General features: G+C 33.6%; 2 protein-coding genes and 1 non-coding gene across 4 annotated transcripts; 1 reads left to right on the forward strand and 2 right to left on the reverse strand.

The window, feature by feature from the left end:
- Positions 1-1,794: 1,794 nt before the first annotated feature.
- On the reverse strand, positions 1,795-14,965 carry LOC111807709 (protein GET4-like). Of its 2 annotated transcripts, XM_087129270.1 has the most exons (12): positions 14,751-14,953; positions 14,120-14,199; positions 13,726-13,804; positions 9,238-9,319; positions 8,523-8,673; positions 8,199-8,289; positions 7,597-7,680; positions 6,620-6,666; positions 3,354-3,482; positions 2,749-2,833; positions 2,566-2,646; positions 1,795-2,058 (listed from the first exon to the last, which is right to left on the reverse strand). In XM_087129270.1, exons 1-12 carry the CDS (start codon positions 14,823-14,825, stop codon positions 2,047-2,049), a joined length of 996 nt encoding a protein of 331 aa, XP_086985396.1. In that variant the 5' UTR covers positions 14,826-14,953; the 3' UTR covers positions 1,795-2,046. The 2 variants fall into 2 exon arrangements, with proteins under 2 accessions (XP_086985396.1, XP_086985395.1); XM_087129269.1 differs by lacking the exon at positions 7,597-7,680 and having other exon boundaries at positions 14,751-14,965.
- A 1,010-nt stretch (positions 14,966-15,975) lies between these two features.
- On the forward strand, positions 15,976-16,289 carry LOC147789834 (signal recognition particle RNA). Its single transcript, XR_015423296.1, has one exon.
- Positions 16,290-16,651: 362 nt separating this feature from the next.
- On the reverse strand, positions 16,652-18,293 carry LOC111807724 (uncharacterized). Its single transcript, XM_023693574.2, has 4 exons — positions 17,904-18,293; positions 17,669-17,809; positions 16,977-17,050; positions 16,652-16,904 (listed from the first exon to the last, which is right to left on the reverse strand). Exons 1-4 carry the CDS (start codon positions 18,244-18,246, stop codon positions 16,695-16,697), a joined length of 768 nt encoding a protein of 255 aa, XP_023549342.2. The 5' UTR covers positions 18,247-18,293; the 3' UTR covers positions 16,652-16,694.
- Positions 18,294-18,517: the final 224 nt, after the last annotated feature.

Here is an 18,517-nt window from a genome sequence, read left to right on the forward strand (position 1 = left end):
TTTATGTTCAAATTGATCTTAATAATCTTTTAAAAAATAGATGGATTATATCACTAAATAAACTTAAAATCTAAATTTTGAGACATATTGCTCGTGTATTTATTAATGAATAATAACTAAATTAAAATTGTTTTAATAATTTCATGGATAAAAATCAAGTAATTAACCACCATTAATTATCTAAAATTAAGGTAATAAAATTGTTAAAAGTATTTACATATCATGAATATTCGTATATTCGTATGTTATTCTTATGTTTTATTATTAATATGTTATTCTTATGTTTTATTATTAATATGTTATTCTTATGTTTTATTATTAATATGCTACTGGTCTATCAAGTCATTGATACAAATCTATCTTTAATAGAAAAATTATACCGTATTTAAAAATACTTTTATCTTGAGATAGAATTGTTATTATTTTGAGTCAACTACGATACACGCTCCCACTTTAGTTTGTATACTCGACGTGAACATCATTTAAGACTACAAAGGGGTATAAAGGTATAAGATTGGACATTGACATAACACGTTGAATTTTTAAGATAGAACTTTAAAACCGTTCATTTCCATTGTTGCCCCAGATTAAGCTTTCAAAAGAAGTACCAGTCAACTTTTTTAGTATATGTATTGGTGATATCTAACTTTAAAGTTCCAACACAAAAATGCCCCTTCAGTATCATTAAACAAAGTACACGTACACCAATATTTAGGTGATAAATTAATAAAATATGGTACATAATCTATTCATCCGTTCTTCATTTTAAGAACTAGATATATTTTAAACTATGTCCTTAACCAGTAAAAAAAAAAAAAAAAAAAAACAATATGCTTAAAGATGTTCATAACAAATGTCTAAATTTTAAGCTCGTGTGAAATTAATCTTTTTAGTAAAACTATTTAACTTTAGGTCTAGCCTAATTTTATCTAGAATTAATACACCATCTTTCAAATCAAATGAAAGTAACGAACATTAATTTGACAAAGTTGATAATAAATCTATATTAAATGCAACATTAAAATTCAAAACATTATTAAAAACTTTTTAAAGTATATGTACAAACTTTCAAAATTATGTCAAATACATTCCTATACGTTAAAAACATATGCAAGAGTCTTTAAACTTAAACGTTAATATTTAGTTAGACATTTACCATCATTTTTGTATATAATAAAACCCTAACATTTCACTCTTATATTAAATAAAACATAACCTGAATTTTAGAAAATGTTAAGCAGATCTAAAATCTATTAAACAAAAAATTGAAAGCTAGAAATAAGACATATTTTAAAGCACCAATTAGACATAATTCAAAAATTGATAATTAACCTAAACCTAATCAGTATTTATACCACAAAACTCACTACTAATTGTTTGAATTTTTAGAAACTAGCTATTCATTCAACATCAAACTCATAAGCAAAGCAAAGATCATGTGTGAGAAAAACATTAAAAATGTATAATACTTGTTTTCAAAATTTTCACCTTCTGAGTGGGAGAATCTGAATATAATCCAAAAAGCTGTTAAGAATAAACTCATCAAACCAAATATCACCAACTAATCCCTGCATTATCAACTTCATTGCATAAGTTAGTGATATTTGGTTCTTTGTACTTAATCTCAAAGTGGCTTGCACAAGGGGGAAAAGTATTCATGCACTTACCCCATCACATGAGCAAAGTTTTGGATGGGCATGTGAAAAGGAGAAGCTCTAATAGATTACCCCCAAAACCCAGTCAAACCAAATTACTTGATTCCACACGAGAGCGAGGGAGAGAGAGAGAGAGAGGTTTTGGAAGGATAAAGCTAAATAATGCGGAGTTTTCAAGTCATTCATCATCAATGTTCAAGGAAAAAGGTCACTTATAAAAGAATAACAAACAGTGCATGCAAGAAAGGGAAAGTGTGACCTTCTATATTTGGAAAACAATCCAAAATGTGCTTATCCAATTCCATCTTTGTAATGAACCATGGAAGCACAGAAGCTTTACCAGCCAACAGTAGTAGGAAGTTGACTGGACCTCGCTATTCGCCAATCGTCATCACCCCATCATCTGCACAATCCATGGTTAGATTCTTCTTTTGTTGAAAACAAGGAAACAAATTTTTCATTGATACAGTAAAAATAAGCCCTTCTTAATTACCAAGAACTTCGTTGCCACTAGTTAGAAGTTAATTTCGACCATCCCCCACCCAAAAACAACTCGGAGCCTAAACTAAAGAGAAGAGAGTTCAGTCTACAAGAAGCTGGCAGAACTTTAGCCATTGCACTGCATCCATCGAGACAACCTAAATCGTTACACAAACCACTCAAGAAAGCTTTCCATGGCTACATTCCATGGCTTAGGTTTAAACTCCATTATGGTTCTTGATTTTTCATATTAATTTTTGTTTTGACTTCCAAACGAGCTATTTTAGTCTCTCAACATGCAAATGCTTTATTTGTCTCTAAACTTTTTATCAAAACTATATCACGAAAGTTTAAAAACCAAAATAGAAGAAGCATAAGAGTTCAGGAAGATTTAAATCGATAGGACACAGATTATGAGACAGAAAATCACCTTCAAGAAATCTCCGAAGATGCCTTGCAAGGGATTTCTGCGTCTTACTCCATAGAACTTCTCTGCAATTTCATCAAGAAACTGAAGCAAAATGCTAAAGTTAAAATCCGATTATATAACTCCAACCAATTTTTTTCTACAAAAAGTGTTGATTTATCAAAGTATCGGTAACAGGAGTTGCACCTCATTCAGGGCAGGTTCTCTCTCGATACTCGGCTTGTAATTTGCCCTCAGCATATTGAAAAGAGGCAAAGCATCTCTCTGCAACCTGCAAATGCATATTTTAAGTTCTGCCGAAATGCCATCCTAGAAGCATCTACCGGCAACTGCAATACTGGGAACAGAACTAGAAGAACTGACACTAAAAATTTAACCAGCAAGCCAGACTAAGTGTGTCTGGGAGTTCTTCTAATTATAATCAATTGAAACACTATTTCAGAAACATATTAAGGAAAGAAAAGAAAAGAAAAGAAAAAGAAACAAAATTGCTTACCACTTACTTCAATAGAAAGGGTACGTTTAAGTATTTTTGAAAATTTGAAAGATATCAAAGAGTTTTGGCAATATTGAAAAAGCACAAACCGCCACACTATAATTATATATTTACTAGGATTGTGAGTTGCCTTCTTACATCATACACTATTTGATGGTTCTTTAACCATATAAGAGCTAATCTTTGTTCGGTAAATTGATTTTATTGCCATCATTATTCCCACTTCACACATTACATCCGCTGTAGTAGACATATTGTTGCCTAGTTAATTCAAAACAAAGAAAATGGATCTTACGTTAGCAAAAGATAGATGATAAACTCAATCAATTCTGAATCAGGAAACTCAAGTTCACCACATTCTTCTTGCTTCTTTAACTCATCAATGAGGCAATTAGCATCCCTTAGGTTACCAAGAGACAAGTACCTACATCACGAAAAAAGCATTCTTTTCAGTTTAGAACCATAAAAATCTGAAATAAATTCCATATGGATGCACCAACGGAGATGAAGCTCTGAACTCTCATTGAACATTAAATAATTTTAAGTCCTGGGAAAAAAAGGCTTCTTTCTTAATATTTAATGTGTTTTCGATCCTGTCTTCTATTCCATGATACTTTTCTAAGGTATAAAATCTTTGAGCTTTGTTTCAAGTTGGAGGGCATTGTTGGAGTTAAACTAGGTGGTCAACTACCCTTAACCAGCGAGATGAAAAATTGTTTGAACACTTGATGATAAGGTAACTGCAAGTCTACATCCTTGAATGTAATCATTTAAATCACAATAACTGAAAAGATCCAAAAAAAATGCCCAAACATTTTAGATGCAGCAATAATTCTACTATATATTACATCCAAAGACAATAGAGGATACAGAATTCAGACATTTTTTTTTTTCCCAAATGATAAGGGTTCAAATCCCTCTCTTTCCATTTTTATCAATTATTTAGTATTTTTCTTCCATTGTTGAGGAAAAAAAGGAACAGGCAAGTGGGCCATTTTATGGGATAACTTTGCCTTTGAGCTCAAGGTGCAAACTCTTGAAATATCAAAAGCTAGCTCGATGAAAGCTGAGGGTAAGAGACAAACAATAGAGGCAAATTTAGCTCTCATACAAGCTAGGACATGGAGTAGAGGCTATCACAGTTGTACCCGTGTGTGTGTGTGTGTGTATAGACACACATATATAATGGAGGATACAAAATTCTCTCTTTCACCCTGATGGTGCCCTCTTCGCAAGGTGAATGCTGAAACACAAATCAATTGCCCGTAAGGCCGGAGATTCCTGAGCATTTATCCCCTCCACCTTCCATTGAAATATGGAACCAACGGATCCAAAAATCTGCTCATTTGCACTACGGGACATCTGTTCAAGAATGTTAAAAGAATAATGTGGATCCACTTAACTAGAGCATCTTCTTGGTCCCTTTGGCTCGGAAGGAACAGTACAATTTTGAGTGACAATGATAGCAAGCATGCATCAACAAAAGGGGCAACAAGCGCAACAGAGCTTGATGAATCATTAGAGGAAAGGAGAACAATCTCTTATGAAACAAAATCTCATGCCAAGTGTATAACCTTGATCAAGGCTTCCAAAATGTTGAGTTTTCTAAGAATTCTTTTTGGGGCAATCCATAAAGCCTAAATGTGGCAGGCCTATGTGTTTAAAAAATCTCCAAGTTCAACGGATGAAGACAGATTTTCCTTACTTTTATCCGATTTCAATAAGACAGCATGTCAACTGGTTCGACTGCTCGTTCACACTCCAAAACTCCAAAGAAAGTTCAAATACATCAACCACTTACCTACCTTTTTTTGCTCACAGTCAAACTAGGTGGAAAGGGTTAAGGGTGCAGTAGGGGACTAAGTAACTTTTTCCAAAGCTTTTTGAATTTTGAGCCGATCATTGTGAAAAAGGCACTTCTAAGCAACATATGCAACCTCAAAAGAGGTCATTGGAATCAAAATAGGACAAAGGCTCAGTGAGTGATGTAGGGTGCACTAGGGGCATCCACCACTCTAGATAATGGTACAAGAAGTTTGAAGAAAGAAGGCCAATCTATCTTATTCTTCGAAGAAGAGATAATACAATTTATGCAGCCCAAGACTTACTCGCTTGTCATCAGCCTTTCAACCTAGAAGATAAAACTTTCAAGTTTTAGCTCCTTGAACAAGTTGAGAAGAGTTGAGAAAAGTGTCTGGAAGGTTTCACAAAGCCAATGGATGGAGATGAAGTAAATATTATCTTTATGGAACTCAACTATTCTTACTCCGCATCCTCTATGATTTTTGTCAACCTCCATGGAAGACTTCCATTCAATCTTTGTAGGAACGGTTTCCTAGTTCAAACCGGGGGAACACAGTGTTTAGAGGTTAGAAGAAGGATAGATGGGTCTAGAGGAAAATTAGCACGGACATTACAGTCATCACAAAAGTTCAAAGACATGAAATGACATGCTTAATTGCAATGACATCCCTCCCAATTCCCGATCCCGCAAGGGATTTTAACTTTTGTCTTCACCCTATTCCCTAATTTCTCGGATTTGGGATGAGATTGAGAACTATTGTCAAGCCCACAAGACTACCCATGGTTCCCAATTAATTTGAGAGAAAAAACTTGAGAGCGAAAGCTCGAGAGGGCTACATGTAATGAACCAATTGCTGTCTATCATTTACAGAAAGGGGGAAATCTCTGAAGTTTCCAATAAGTAAGCACAAACATGTATAACATCCTATCTTCAAATATTTCTTCAAGCACCTAGCCAAACAAATACCTCCAAAAATATAATTTTAGCCGTCCAAAGCACAGAGAAAAAATATATGTCAAGAAGGACCATCGCTCAAAGGCTACTAAGAGGCTACATGTAATGAACCAATTGCAGTCTATCAATAGTTTCATAGCTTGGTCCATAATATCTCAAAATACAACACCCAAGGGAAATGATTTGGCAATACACCACAATACCTACGGCTAATATCCTCAAATTCTTTTGTGCAAACTACACACTATTCGACACTTTAAAAGGAAACCTCTTAGTAGAACAAAACTGTACTCATTGCTCTATGAAACAGTAGTTCTAGTCTTATATAAGTATAGTCACAAGTGAAATCATGCTCCATTTTAGTGGCTTTGAAATTGTCGAAAATTCCAATTCTTCACTCTATACACCCGTATTAATGAAAGTAAAACACATGGACCATGAATCAATTGATAGTTCCAGGGTTTGCAAGTTCATAATGCTGGTTATTTACTCATATTCAATTTTCAAAGAAAATTTGATAATAAAATTGCAATATTTGCAATAATTATAAAAATCCCCGAAGCTTGACTTTTAAAATTGACTCATTAAAGTTAAAAATTGATTGCTTAGTATGTACCCACTAAAACTATTGGCAACTATACTCATAATACAAAAATTCCATCATTTTCAACAGATTTTCTATGTGTCAATATTTTTCCATATAATTAGTTCATTATCACTCCAATTTACATTAACCCAAGAGAATTTCCTTGATTCGAGAATTTTCAAATGGTGGCTTATAAGTGACTTTTTGATAGTCTTACATTAAAACTGCCCGTGCAATAGCCATATCATCTTCACCTGGATAACACTGCAGGGAGGGAAAAAGCATTGGCTCAGTTAAATAATGAAAACAGAACAAGAAAACAGATGACAAAATGATCCGCTAGACAGAATACAATACCTCGAGTAGATAAACAACAAAAATAATCTTGATTCATTAGTTTTGTTGGTTGTCCTGGTGTAAAAAATACGTATTCTTTAAGAATTTTGCTGCCTCTTATCTTACATCCCATCGGAAACTTTTCTTGTAATTCCGATGGCCTGGGAAGTCCGGTGTTGTATGTAATTTAATCATATCAAGAAATTATATTATTGTTGTTTCTGTCTCCAAAGAATAACAAAATCTTATTTCTACTCATGAACATAGCAAACACTAGAAAGCCTGTACTCCAACTATCTACAATCAAGACTTAAGGTTTAAATAACCAATGATGTCAATATTTTCATTCTACAGTACTGACAAAATAAAGTACTATTAACAAAATATCAAAGATAAAAACTAATTAAAAAAAAAAAGGCTTTAACATGTTTAAAAATGTCAATATCTTATTAATTTACAAAATTTGTTACAAATATTTTTAATGATTTGTTAAAAAAATATCAATTAACATTATATTTTATAAATGTTTTCTGTTCCATGAAAATGACACCGACATTGCCATAGTCATCATCATTAGAATTTTTCATGCCGTTAGAAAATAAGAGATCAAATCAAACTATCTTTGAAAAATATAGATTAATAGCTGCATAAGTACTAACTAAATGACTGTTGAAAGATGCAAGGGTCGCAAATTATGTGAAAGAAAATAGGTACACCTAAGGAAAATAATAATTTCAGGAGCAATTAGAATAATACACGACTTAAACCTTACTTCAACCATGGAAATAAGTACGGAGACTGAATGAAGATTGCATACTGATCCTTAAAAAATGAGAGATAAAGAAAAGCTCTTATAACCTTGCCCATAAAATTCACTAACATAGAAGCAAACTTCTTGGGGTTATTTCCTCGAACCAAGTGATATGTTACTCTGGTCATGTCCTGCAACAAGTAGAATACTGGAAGATTCTAATAAACCATTCAAAGTGGACAAGCAACAACAGTTTCACAATTCATGTTACTGGACCACGCTTCAACAATCATATTGAATGAATGATTGAAAGGTCATGCAAATTCTTCTATAAACTTGTTAGCAAAATAAATTACAGCAGTAGTACAACGTGCACTGCCAAATTACATACTCATGAAAGATCTGTCTTGCTGGGCTATAAAGCAAACTATCCAAATTGTTTAAGAGGCTAGCTAAAAAATCAATCAACAATCCTTCTCAAAATGCTACATCTTGTTTCTATTAACAAGTCCAATAAGTCAATTCTAAAAAATCTTGACATTATGGACATTAGACACTGAAGTAACACAACTATTCTATCCCCAAAGGGACTGAAGTAACATTAGACCTGTCATTTACCTCTAAAATGAAGTGGATACACACAGAGAACACAAATTCTTAGAAACAAAGAACAAGTACTTAAAAGAGTGATATTCCCGGTCAAACCTACCACTTCTGGTGACTCAGAATACACGTATGTAGCAAGCATGACATGAATTTCTGGAGATCCACTCTTATGCGATCCAAACTCCATAGACCACCTGATATATTTGAGGATTTGTAGAAAGCATGAACTCTTTTTTAGCACAGAAGGACTATATATAAATGATTCGATGAGACAGCAAAATTCTAACTTGATACCTATGAATGTATGACATAATTCAAAAAGTTGCACTTAAAAATAATCTACTTTTTTTTTTTTTTTTTTTTTTTTTTGCTTATTCCCTAAAGAAATGACTAATTATTACTGGGAAGAAAATGGGCAATGGCTCACTTTAAAGCTGCTTTCAGAAAAGAGGAACATCCCTCTACACGTGTTTTTGCAGCACCAAGTGCTTCAGAAAGTTGTTGCACATCATCATCTTCCCCAAAATGTTGAGGCAATGGAATCTGAGGGAAATTCTGGTAAATTTTCCTGACACGATCTAACATAATGTTCGTCATAATCATGAAAAGATGGGCATTAGAACTTCATAAACAACAGTAGACAATAAAAGGTAGTAAAGATATGAAAAAAAATCTTCCATATTGCGCTTACCAAATTAATCCTCAAATAGACTTGTCTTAGAAAGAAATATAAGGAACATACGACGAAGTTAACAAAAAGAAACGGAATCTAAAATTGAAATGCAAATACTGAATAACAAACACTAAAACTGCAATGGAAAAATGATAGGATTCAGATCACTAGAAAACAACAATTTAAGAGAATTGAATATGAGAAATTACAATAACAATATCCTTTCAAAAGGGCTATTTCACTCTCAAGTCTCACCATGGGGCATTCCAAATTTTTGCCTAACTTTCAAACCTCCAACGCACTCTATTTAACCATCCAGTCTGACCAACTTCCAAGGTAATTTTTTTTCTGGTTTTGAGAACTTCCTATGTAATTACAATTATGGCACTACTAAGATCCAAGTTACATCCTCAATATCTACCTATACTCTTATAAAAGAAATACAATCAAGCATGTCAAAGGAACCCACCAAGACTATTATCGTCATAAGGAACTTTGCCTTTAACAAGTGTCTCCACAAATAACACAGCAAGCTCTCCTCCACAAGTAACCTGAAAAGTAGTAACCGTTAGCCATTTGCAACTTAATTGATGAAAAATATGAACTTCATTTTCCCCATTTTCAACACTAAAAGCATTGTTTGTTTCCACACAAATCCTATGTTAAATCGATCATTTATGCAGATATTTTAATAAACAAATTTGAAAAACCCACAAAAAAAAAAAAAAAAAAAAAAAAGATGGGAGAATCACTATCATTGTAGGCTGAACCAGGGGTCAGAAAGGGGTCTCTCTCAATGAAGAAATTTTTTGCCAAGATTTACAGCAGATTTATCATCTCAAATAGAGATGGCCAGAAAAGGCGAGAAAGGGTCTTTAGAAATTTGGTATTCTCTGCAAGGAAATAATAGAGTGGAAGACCCATGTTCAAGGATTTTTCACAGAGAAAATGGGCTTAATTTCACGGAAGGTTAAAGGTTAAACTCTTGAAAGGTCAAAGGTTTCATTTTGAGGCTATATAAAGCATGTATGTTGTTTTTTGTAAACTAGACTTAAAAATATCATTTGTGCTTTCTTTTAACCAATGGCTAAGTTTCTTTGCAATCCTATGTAATTTAGGTTGCATTTAAGCTTGACATGATTTCTTGCTTGTGGAGTGATTCAAATCTTAAACAAGTTTTCTTACCTTGAGATATTTGATCAACAAAGCAATCTGGATCTTACTTTCCCTTAGGGTGATTACTTATCGTTTTGGGGTTCATGGGTGGGCTAAATTAATAAGCTACCCTTGAAATTTGCACTTTGTCTCAAACCTACCCTAAAGCTTTCAAAAGTTTCAATAATACTCTTAAACTTTAAAAAATAGTCCAAACAATACCCTTAAACTTTTTTTAAAAAAATCTCAAAAATACCCTTAAACCTTCCAGAAAATCTCAAAAAGACCCTAACATTTAGCTTTGGATGGAAACCATAAATATTTTGTTTCAAAAATACACTTTAACTTTCAAAAAGGTTTCAAAAAAACCCTCTTACTTTCAAAAGGATTTCAAAAATACCCTTTAACTTTTCAAAGTGTTTAGAAAACACACTTTAAGTTTCAAAAGTGTTTCAAAAATCCACTTTGAATTTAAAAAAAAAAAAAAATTATTACCCTAAAACTTCTTTAAAAACTACAAAAAAATACCTTTAAACTTTTTTAAAAAATTTAAAATACCCTTACCGTTAGTACCGCGTTTCAAAAACACTTATGAATATGAACTTTCAAAAGTAACATTAAAAAATTTGAAGATAATCTATGGGATGTTGATAGAAGGTTTTCGTTATATTGACAGTAAGATTTCTTTTAACTTCTTTTTTTTTTTCTTTTTTTCTTTTTTAAGGCAAATGGTGTCTTTTAAAATTTCTTGGGTATTTTTTAAACACATTACTAATGGTAAGGGTATTTTTGAACTTTCTAAAAAAGTTGAAGGGTATTGAGGAAACTTTTTAAAGTTCAAGGGTCTTTTTGAAACAAAGTACTAACGGTAAGGATATTTTTTAGACTTTTTGAAAGTTTAAGGTATTATTGAAACTTTTGAAAGTTTGAGTATTTTTTAGACAAATGTAAAAAGTTTAGGAGTATTTTTATTAGTTTAGCCTTCTTGGTTATTTTGGACCTAAGGGTAATGTTCTTCAATAAGGTTGTTAGATTGAATTACCATGACTTATAGTTTAAGAATTATAGTCATTTGGGATGAAATCATCTGGATTTGGAGGTTTTAGAATTTGTGATCTAGGAGTTTGCATATCCATGAGAATTCTTAGATCCAATTGGCTAGAGTTTTTATATGAGGAGTAATCTTTCTTGATTGCTCAAAAGGCAGGATGTTGACACTTGCAAAAATGGTATTATCTTGTGTCCATCTCTATTATCTTTTTCTTCTCAAATTCCCTAAGAAAGTCACTAAGGACCTTGAAAATGCATACAAAACTTCACATGGAAAGGGCCTCCAAAGGAGGGAGGATATAATCTAGTTAAATGGAGTATAGCTTCTTTGCCGGCATTGGACTCACTACTAATCTAGTGTATAAAGAAATAGTCGCCGATGACAATGCTAGAAACATTGCTAAAGACTTATTTGACCCCCCTAAAACGACATTATAAAATCTTTATGTTTATCTCTTATGCACAAAAGTTGAAGGCTATTTTTCCTTTTTTCTTTCTCTTTAAAATAAATGAATAAAAAGCCCTACGTTCAGATAGCAAATGAAAGAATATACAAGCAGGCAATACAAAAAACAGTCAATAACAAAAGAAGCCAGAAAAAAGGAAAAAAAACACTATCACAAAAGACGCTCCAATATTGATAAATGATGATAATAGACAAAGGATCAGTACACAAAGCCTTTGAACCTAGTCATAGCCCACAGCTACACCTATACATCTTCAACCCCTAAAAGTCCTATTTCTCTTGAACCAAGTGTTCTACAAAATAGAAGGTTGTTCTCCACAGGGCTCCTCCCATGCCCCTCTGAATTAAGGATGGAATAGCATCTCTTCTGACACCAAGCAACAAGAACAACTACAAACCAAAAGAAGACCAAAAGTCTCCAAAAAAATGTGTCCCATATCAAGGTGGCATAAACACGAACTCCACAGCACACTGTCTAAACTCTTAAAAACACTTACACAAAACACACCACTTCGGACCCAACAACATGGAAAAACCTATTTGAATAGATTCAATAGTGCTAATCCACCAATGCATGGCCTACTAGACAAAGAATCTAACCATCCTTAGGACTCTTAACATTCCACAAGGAAGAAAACAAAGAGGAGGGCTTTGGAGGGGGGAACCACATAAATGGAAAAGAACGAAAAGAAAACCCAACCAAAGGATTGGAGCTTTAAGAACAAACATCCCTACAAGATCCAAGATGAAAATGTATCCCTAATAATAAATCGGAGGGTAACCAAGGAGAAAGTAAATACAAGGTTATAGTTCTCCAGACCATACTCATCAAACTTATGGTGCTGGAGTTGACAAGGATTGAGATGATACGAGTAAAAATCTGTAAGATATGACTACTTTCCTTTTGAAAGGCTTGTTTTTGTTAGATATTTTATTTTTAAGGGAGAATAGTACATCAGCATATAAAAGCTTAGTTTTTTTTCTTCCAATTTTAAAGTTTTTATTTAAATGACTATTTTAGAAAACAAGGATTCTCATTGTGTATGGGATCAAAAGTTTAGAAGGAATCTTACTGATGTGGAGATTGAAGAGTGGGAAACTCTCTTGAACCACTTACTTGCTTTTAGACCGAATAACAGGGAAGATTTGAAAGTGCAAATGCTGGGAAAGGAAGGTTAATAAATCTCTTCTTTTTTTTTTCACAAGTTTATTTTGCATCAAGAGGCTTTGGACAAACAAAAATCTGATATTACGTGGCAAGCCTAGTGTCCTAAGAAGGCCAAGATCTTCTGATGGATTTTCTTTTTTGAGAGGCTGAATACTTGCTGAAAAATCCAAAGAGTACATCGAAATTCTTCCCTTCCCACAGCTAATGCTATCTTTATAAAAGAGGTGAGGAAACTTTGATGCATCTCTTCTTTCATGCCCGTTTACTGCTGATTGCTGGGAAATGTTGTTTAAATTGGTCAATATGCAGTGGTGTTGGCCCAACAAAGCATCGGATGCCCTCCTTCGACTTATTGATAGCCCTCAGTTTAAGGCTCAGACTAAAATCCTATAGTTCAATGGTGTATTTGCTCTCCCTTGGAGACTGTGGTCCGAACAAAATTCCAGAATTTTTCATGGTTAAGAAACTAACAAGGGCGTTTTTTGGGATTTGGTTACTCTTTTTGCTTCTACTTGGTCTTCATACTTCAAAAGGAATTTTTTTTTTTCATTATAGCCTAACTCATATTTACACCAGCTGGGCTTCTTTTTTGTAACCCGTTGGTGTGTGGAGATATCTCATATCCTCCTCCTTTTGTATTCTTGCTTTTTACAATGAAAGTTATGTTTCTTGTCTAAAAAGAAAAAAGAAAAAAAGAAAAGGGGAAAAGAAAACAAGGATCCTAAGGATGGAAGCGTTAGTTTTTCAGCTCTCGAAAGCTTTAATATTTTCTTGTTTTTTTTCCCTTCTTTCTTGCAATTACTCCCCCTCAGCTATTGTTTTCTTAACTCTTTTGTTGCTTTTACCCCTTTCAATTTCATAGTTTCGATGAAATTTGGTTTATTATCAATGTGTCATGTCTACATTCATGAATAATATTTAAACCAATATACTTTCAAGTTTTACCAGTTCTCAAGAGTTGAGGACTTCAAATATGGCTACGAAATGAAATTTCAATTTCAAAGCCTAAGTAATAGTGCCATTCAGAATTTTAAAATAAGGATACACTGTGCTACAAATGCTAAAATAACATTCAATCCAGTAATTACATACGCAGAAAAGATGCAACTAGCTTTGACCTGCTCATGTTTCAACTGGGTACAAGCCCCTGACTGAAGAATATCCAAGGCTTCTGAGTACCTTTCCGCAGCCACGTATCTGAAATGAGACAAACACATGTTCAATAACATGCCTCTTGATTCCCCATTTTTTGCATAATCATTTGGGTGAAGACAGTGGTTTTAACAATAATTGAAGAAGTATATGTCTATTATTATTTGTGATTGATAGAAATTGCCAGTAATAAACAGTTTAACTAGGAGTGCACCAGAGACATTGGGAGTACTGGTTATCAACTAATCACCATTAATTATCTACTAGTAAGAATCACTTTCTACGTGCCCATTTTGCATAATAATTTGGAAGGATTTATTTTTTTAAGATCAAAACCAAATGAAGAAGGTATTACTGTACCTTGCACTGACAGATTTGTACATCTGTTGAGCACCGTAGTAGTCACCACTGTCGACAACGTCTTCTATTTTAATAATATGCTGTAATCACAGTTTCAAAGAAGTTAATGCAGTCTAAACATTCCTCGACTCAGTTAAAAAACAATGCATTTGCCTAAAGAAACTAATCGATTCTCAATGAGGGAGAGGTTAAAACCAGCTATAAAGCAAGAAAAACACACAAACACAATGAACATATTAACTGGAGGACAAGGCTTCTGCTGAATGAACTAAAAGGGTGATTTAAAAACAATGATGCCACGAGTATATGACAAAGTTAAAATTAAATAATCCATGAAACTGAAATTCTTTTGATCCAAACACGACATCCTCAATGATTAGTGTACCGCTTATCTTCGCTTTCGGTCAGAAATTGATAGCAATCGCAAAAACAAAACGTCATGCAATTTCTTCATTTCAAACAAATCATAAGAAATGGTTACAAAATGAATCGCGATAACAAAAATAGAGTCACAAAATTCTTATACCACTACAATTTCCCACTCAAGGCTGAAAATAGTTCTTGAACAACGTAAACAATGAAGAAGAGGGAGGGAAAAGATCTGTAACAACAAGTTTGGAGCATTCATTACCTCTTGAACCGGAGGCAACACAATTCGCCTGGATCTCGCGCGGGACATGGTCTTCTGCAACGGGTGGGAGCTCATTTTGATTCGAATAACGATGGCAGAAGAATGAATTCGTTCAGTTGATGATCCTTCAAGAAAGAAGAACAAAACCAGGGACTTTTTGTTTTCGTCTTCGTTTGAGAAGTGTAAAAGAAGAAATGGAGGTACGTGATTATAATAAGCCTTTTATATCCCTCTGTCAAAAAATGGTATTTTTCAAAACACGATTTTACTAAAATCGTTTTATCTGCCACCACAATAACAAAACTTATTTGGAAACTTTTTAGGGTTTTTTTTTCTTAAATATCTATTTTTTTATATATATAAAAATTATATTTAAACATTATAATATATTCAAATATATTAATATTTAAACATTATAATATATTCAAATATATTAAACTATTTTAATTATCAAATATATGACCCGTCTTGCTTCATATGCAAGAGGCCCATAAAAAACCTAAATAGAAATACCGTTAATTGAGAATGTTGAACACCCTGCGTGGGAGCACTAAAATACTTGTTTGCTCTCTAGAAGAGAGTGGAAGAGGTAGAGGGACGAATGAGACGTTGTCTTATGTATGTCAAGGTCCAGATTAATCACACGTAAAGACCAAGAAGAGACTCACATATGATTACCTAGTAAAATATTAATATTTTTAATTATTGAAGTTAATAAATATTTTGTGGTCGAGTTTTATATAAACTTATTGTATACGATACCTTCACTCACAGATTTTCACGTAAAAATTTTGGATCGAATCATTTATCAATTACTAAGTAGACTGTATCAATAGTATCACTAGGATAATGCACTCAACTTTATCCATATATTATAAACTCTTTTAAGTTATTTATTAATATAGCCACATACCATTTAAGATTATAGTAATAAATCAATTGAATTAAAATTTTAAATTTGTTACATATCTATTAAATACAAAATTGAAAGTTGAAAGATATATTAGAAACTTTTAAAATTTCGAAAATTAGGTAAATACAAAATTTAAAATTTAAGAACTAAACTTGTAATTTAAGTGATTAAAATTATGTTTATGTGGCAAAACTCATTATTTGTTTAAATTAGGTAATGTTTATTTAATTGGATTAGATTACTATTTCTCCCACATCGGAAGAGTGTCAAGCGCTGCTTTTCTTTATGAGAATACTTGAAGCATAAGCCATCGCCGAGTTTGGTTGCGCAAACTTGTGACCCAAGTGGGGGCGATATTGTGATGGAATGTGTACCACCTCTCCCGCTTGGGCCGGATCCGATATTGACTTTGTATTGGCTCGCCCATTGCAAGCACAGAGTGAGCAATGGGGTTTGGGCGAAGGCCCATGTCTCATTGGCTTCTAAAGCGGGAGGGCAATGCGTGAGGCTGGTTTCAACAGAGCAACGATCACCTCCCTCTCTGTGTAGTGCAAAGGATAACGGGCCATGTTAGTCGGATCCAAACTGGCCCCCTTGGGGTTGGCATTCAACGAACCATCATTTTTTTTTTGTTATTAAAAAAAATCACTAAAATTTAACATGTTAATAGGACTAAGTTATGTTCTTTTTTGTTATTAAAAAAAATCACTAAAATTTAACATGTTAATAGGACTAAGTTATGTTATATTGTTTTATGACACTTTATTGATTGCATGAGCGTGTCAATTCAACGAGCAAATTATATTGAAGGAGAGGTCTAATTTTTCTCGTACTTAAGTGACACGTTCATGTGCCCAAATACGTTGATTAAACAATATTCAAATGATCCATTTGCAACATCGAGAAATTTCAATAAGTGTGTGTAAAATTGAGGGTTGTACAACTTTTTTTTGAATACTTCATTGAGAGGAAATGAGTATGAAATGGCATCAACATTTTGGCACAAACTAGAGAGGGTTTTCCCATATATATCATTCCCCCGGATTATAGAAATAAGCCACAAATCGATAATACAATCCAAGAGGGAAAATAATTACACCTTTAGTGGTTTGCATTGACTTATATAGCCATACCCTCTTGGATCGATGTGCCATACTATAGAAAGCTTCAATGGGACTGAGAGTGATCATAAATTCCATATGATTTGGTGCTGTAATGCCTCCAATAAGACACTCTCCATCCTGCATAACATCAACCCAACCAATTCATTTTCTTTCCTTTCTTCAACTCTTATAATTAAGATTTAATCATACCTCTTGGGTAAGAATCGTCTCTAGCATGATTGCGTAAGAGAATATGACTCGGGTACTCGTTACAGTCACGTGAACTGGGACAAGGGCAACAAACTTGTTAGAAACTAGTTATAAATCGAGGAGGAAGGATGAGGATGAAGAGGTTGATACCCTAATCGACAATGTTTAAGATTTAGGGTAAATGAGTTTAAATCGAAAGAAAAAGAAGAGGGGTTGATATCGTAATCAAATATTTAGGGTTTAGGGTAAACAAGTTTAAATCCAGAGGAAAGGAAAAATAGGTTGATACCGTAATAGAACATGTGATACTTGGTGATAATTTCTCTAAACGAGTTTAAATTGAGAGGAAATGAAGAAGGGGTTGATACCGCAATCGAACATCGGAACTCAGCGGAAATATAAGTCAAGAGGGAAGGAAGAAAGGGTTCATACTAGAATCAAAACGTGCATTACTTTGAGACAATGTTTAGGGTAAACTCGTTATAAATCAAGAAGGAAGGAAAGTGGGGTTGATACCGTAATAGAACATGTGATACACAGTGATAATATTAAGAGTTTAGAGTAAACGAGTTTAGATCGAGAAAGAATGAAGAAGGGATTGATACCCTAATCGAACATCTAATACTCAGTGGGAATATAAGTCAAGAGGGCAGGAAGAAAGGGTTCATACTATAGTTTCGAAACGTATTTACCGTAATCGAACATGTGATACTCAGTAACAATGTTTACGAACTCTTCTGATTCCAAGCTCACAAAGGACGAAAAATCAAAGTCGCCGACCTCCAACGGGTCAAGCGAAGGAATCAATTCGAACTCAACGTCATTGGAAAGACCTAAAAAAAAAATAAAAAAAAAAAAAAAGCAATAACACCATAAGAAATGGAATGTAAAGGTAAATAAAGTGAAAGAAGTAAGTAAGTAAGTAACCATTTGGGGCTTGAAATTTGAGTTCGGCGCTTTCAGGGTATGTGACAGTGAAAGTCAAAGAATTAAACCCAGATTCTTCCATGTCGATCATAAGAGGGAAAAGGTTCTTGACGAAAGTCCATGACTTAAGAAGTTCATTGCACACATATTCGTCAAAGAATTGAGGCCACAAATGGAGGGCTATCACGCCGCCGAGGGCAGGGTATGAGTCCGCCATTATGGCAAACATTTCCCGGGAGAATTTCATGTCCGCCATGTCGTCAGCGCTGGCCACCACCGACGCCGCGTCCACCAGGTCCTGCATTTGGTTAAGAACGAACTTGAATATGATTGGGGTCGCCATTGCTAAACTCGCTGGTTTTCTTGGTTTCTTGGGTTTTGGTTTCTTTCGAGTTTGAACAATTCTTTTGCCTTTTGCTCCTTATATACTAGTGCCCCACTTCAAGAATTGGATCATAATACCATTTTGTATTAGTTTTGGAAAATTTACCCTTTTTTTTTTACTCATAAATTTTCAAAATATATTCATATAATGTTGTTCATGAAAATTATTGAGAAATTAACTTCGAATTACCACGATTTGTGAAGATAACAAGTCCAAAAATTGGGATAAA

Source organism: Cucurbita pepo, chromosome 12 (assembly GCF_057944985.1).
Source record: "Cucurbita pepo subsp. pepo isolate OVF chromosome 12, ASM5794498v1, whole genome shotgun sequence".
Taxonomy (NCBI): Eukaryota; Viridiplantae; Streptophyta; class Magnoliopsida; order Cucurbitales; family Cucurbitaceae; genus Cucurbita; species Cucurbita pepo.

Coding starts and splice junctions, on each gene's coding strand:
- LOC111807724 (XM_023693574.2), bottom strand. CDS start 18,246: ATGGCGACCCCAATCATATTCAAGTTCGTTCTTAACCAAATGCAGGAC. Junction 17,810..17,903: donor CAAATTTCAAGCCCCAAATG/GTTACTTACTTA, acceptor TTTTTTTTTTAG/GTCTTTCCAATGACGTTGAG. Junction 17,051..17,668: donor GTATCACATGTTCGATTACG/GTAAATACGTTT, acceptor CCCTTGTCCCAG/TTCACGTGACTGTAACGAGT.
- LOC111807709 (XM_087129270.1), bottom strand. CDS start 14,825: ATGAGCTCCCACCCGTTGCAGAAGACCATGTCCCGCGCGAGATCCAGG. Junction 14,200..14,750: donor TGTTGCCTCCGGTTCAAGAG/GTAATGAATGCT, acceptor CTGTGATTACAG/CATATTATTAAAATAGAAGA. Junction 8,674..9,237: donor TTATGACGATAATAGTCTTG/GTGGGTTCCTTT, acceptor ACATTATGTTAG/ATCGTGTCAGGAAAATTTAC.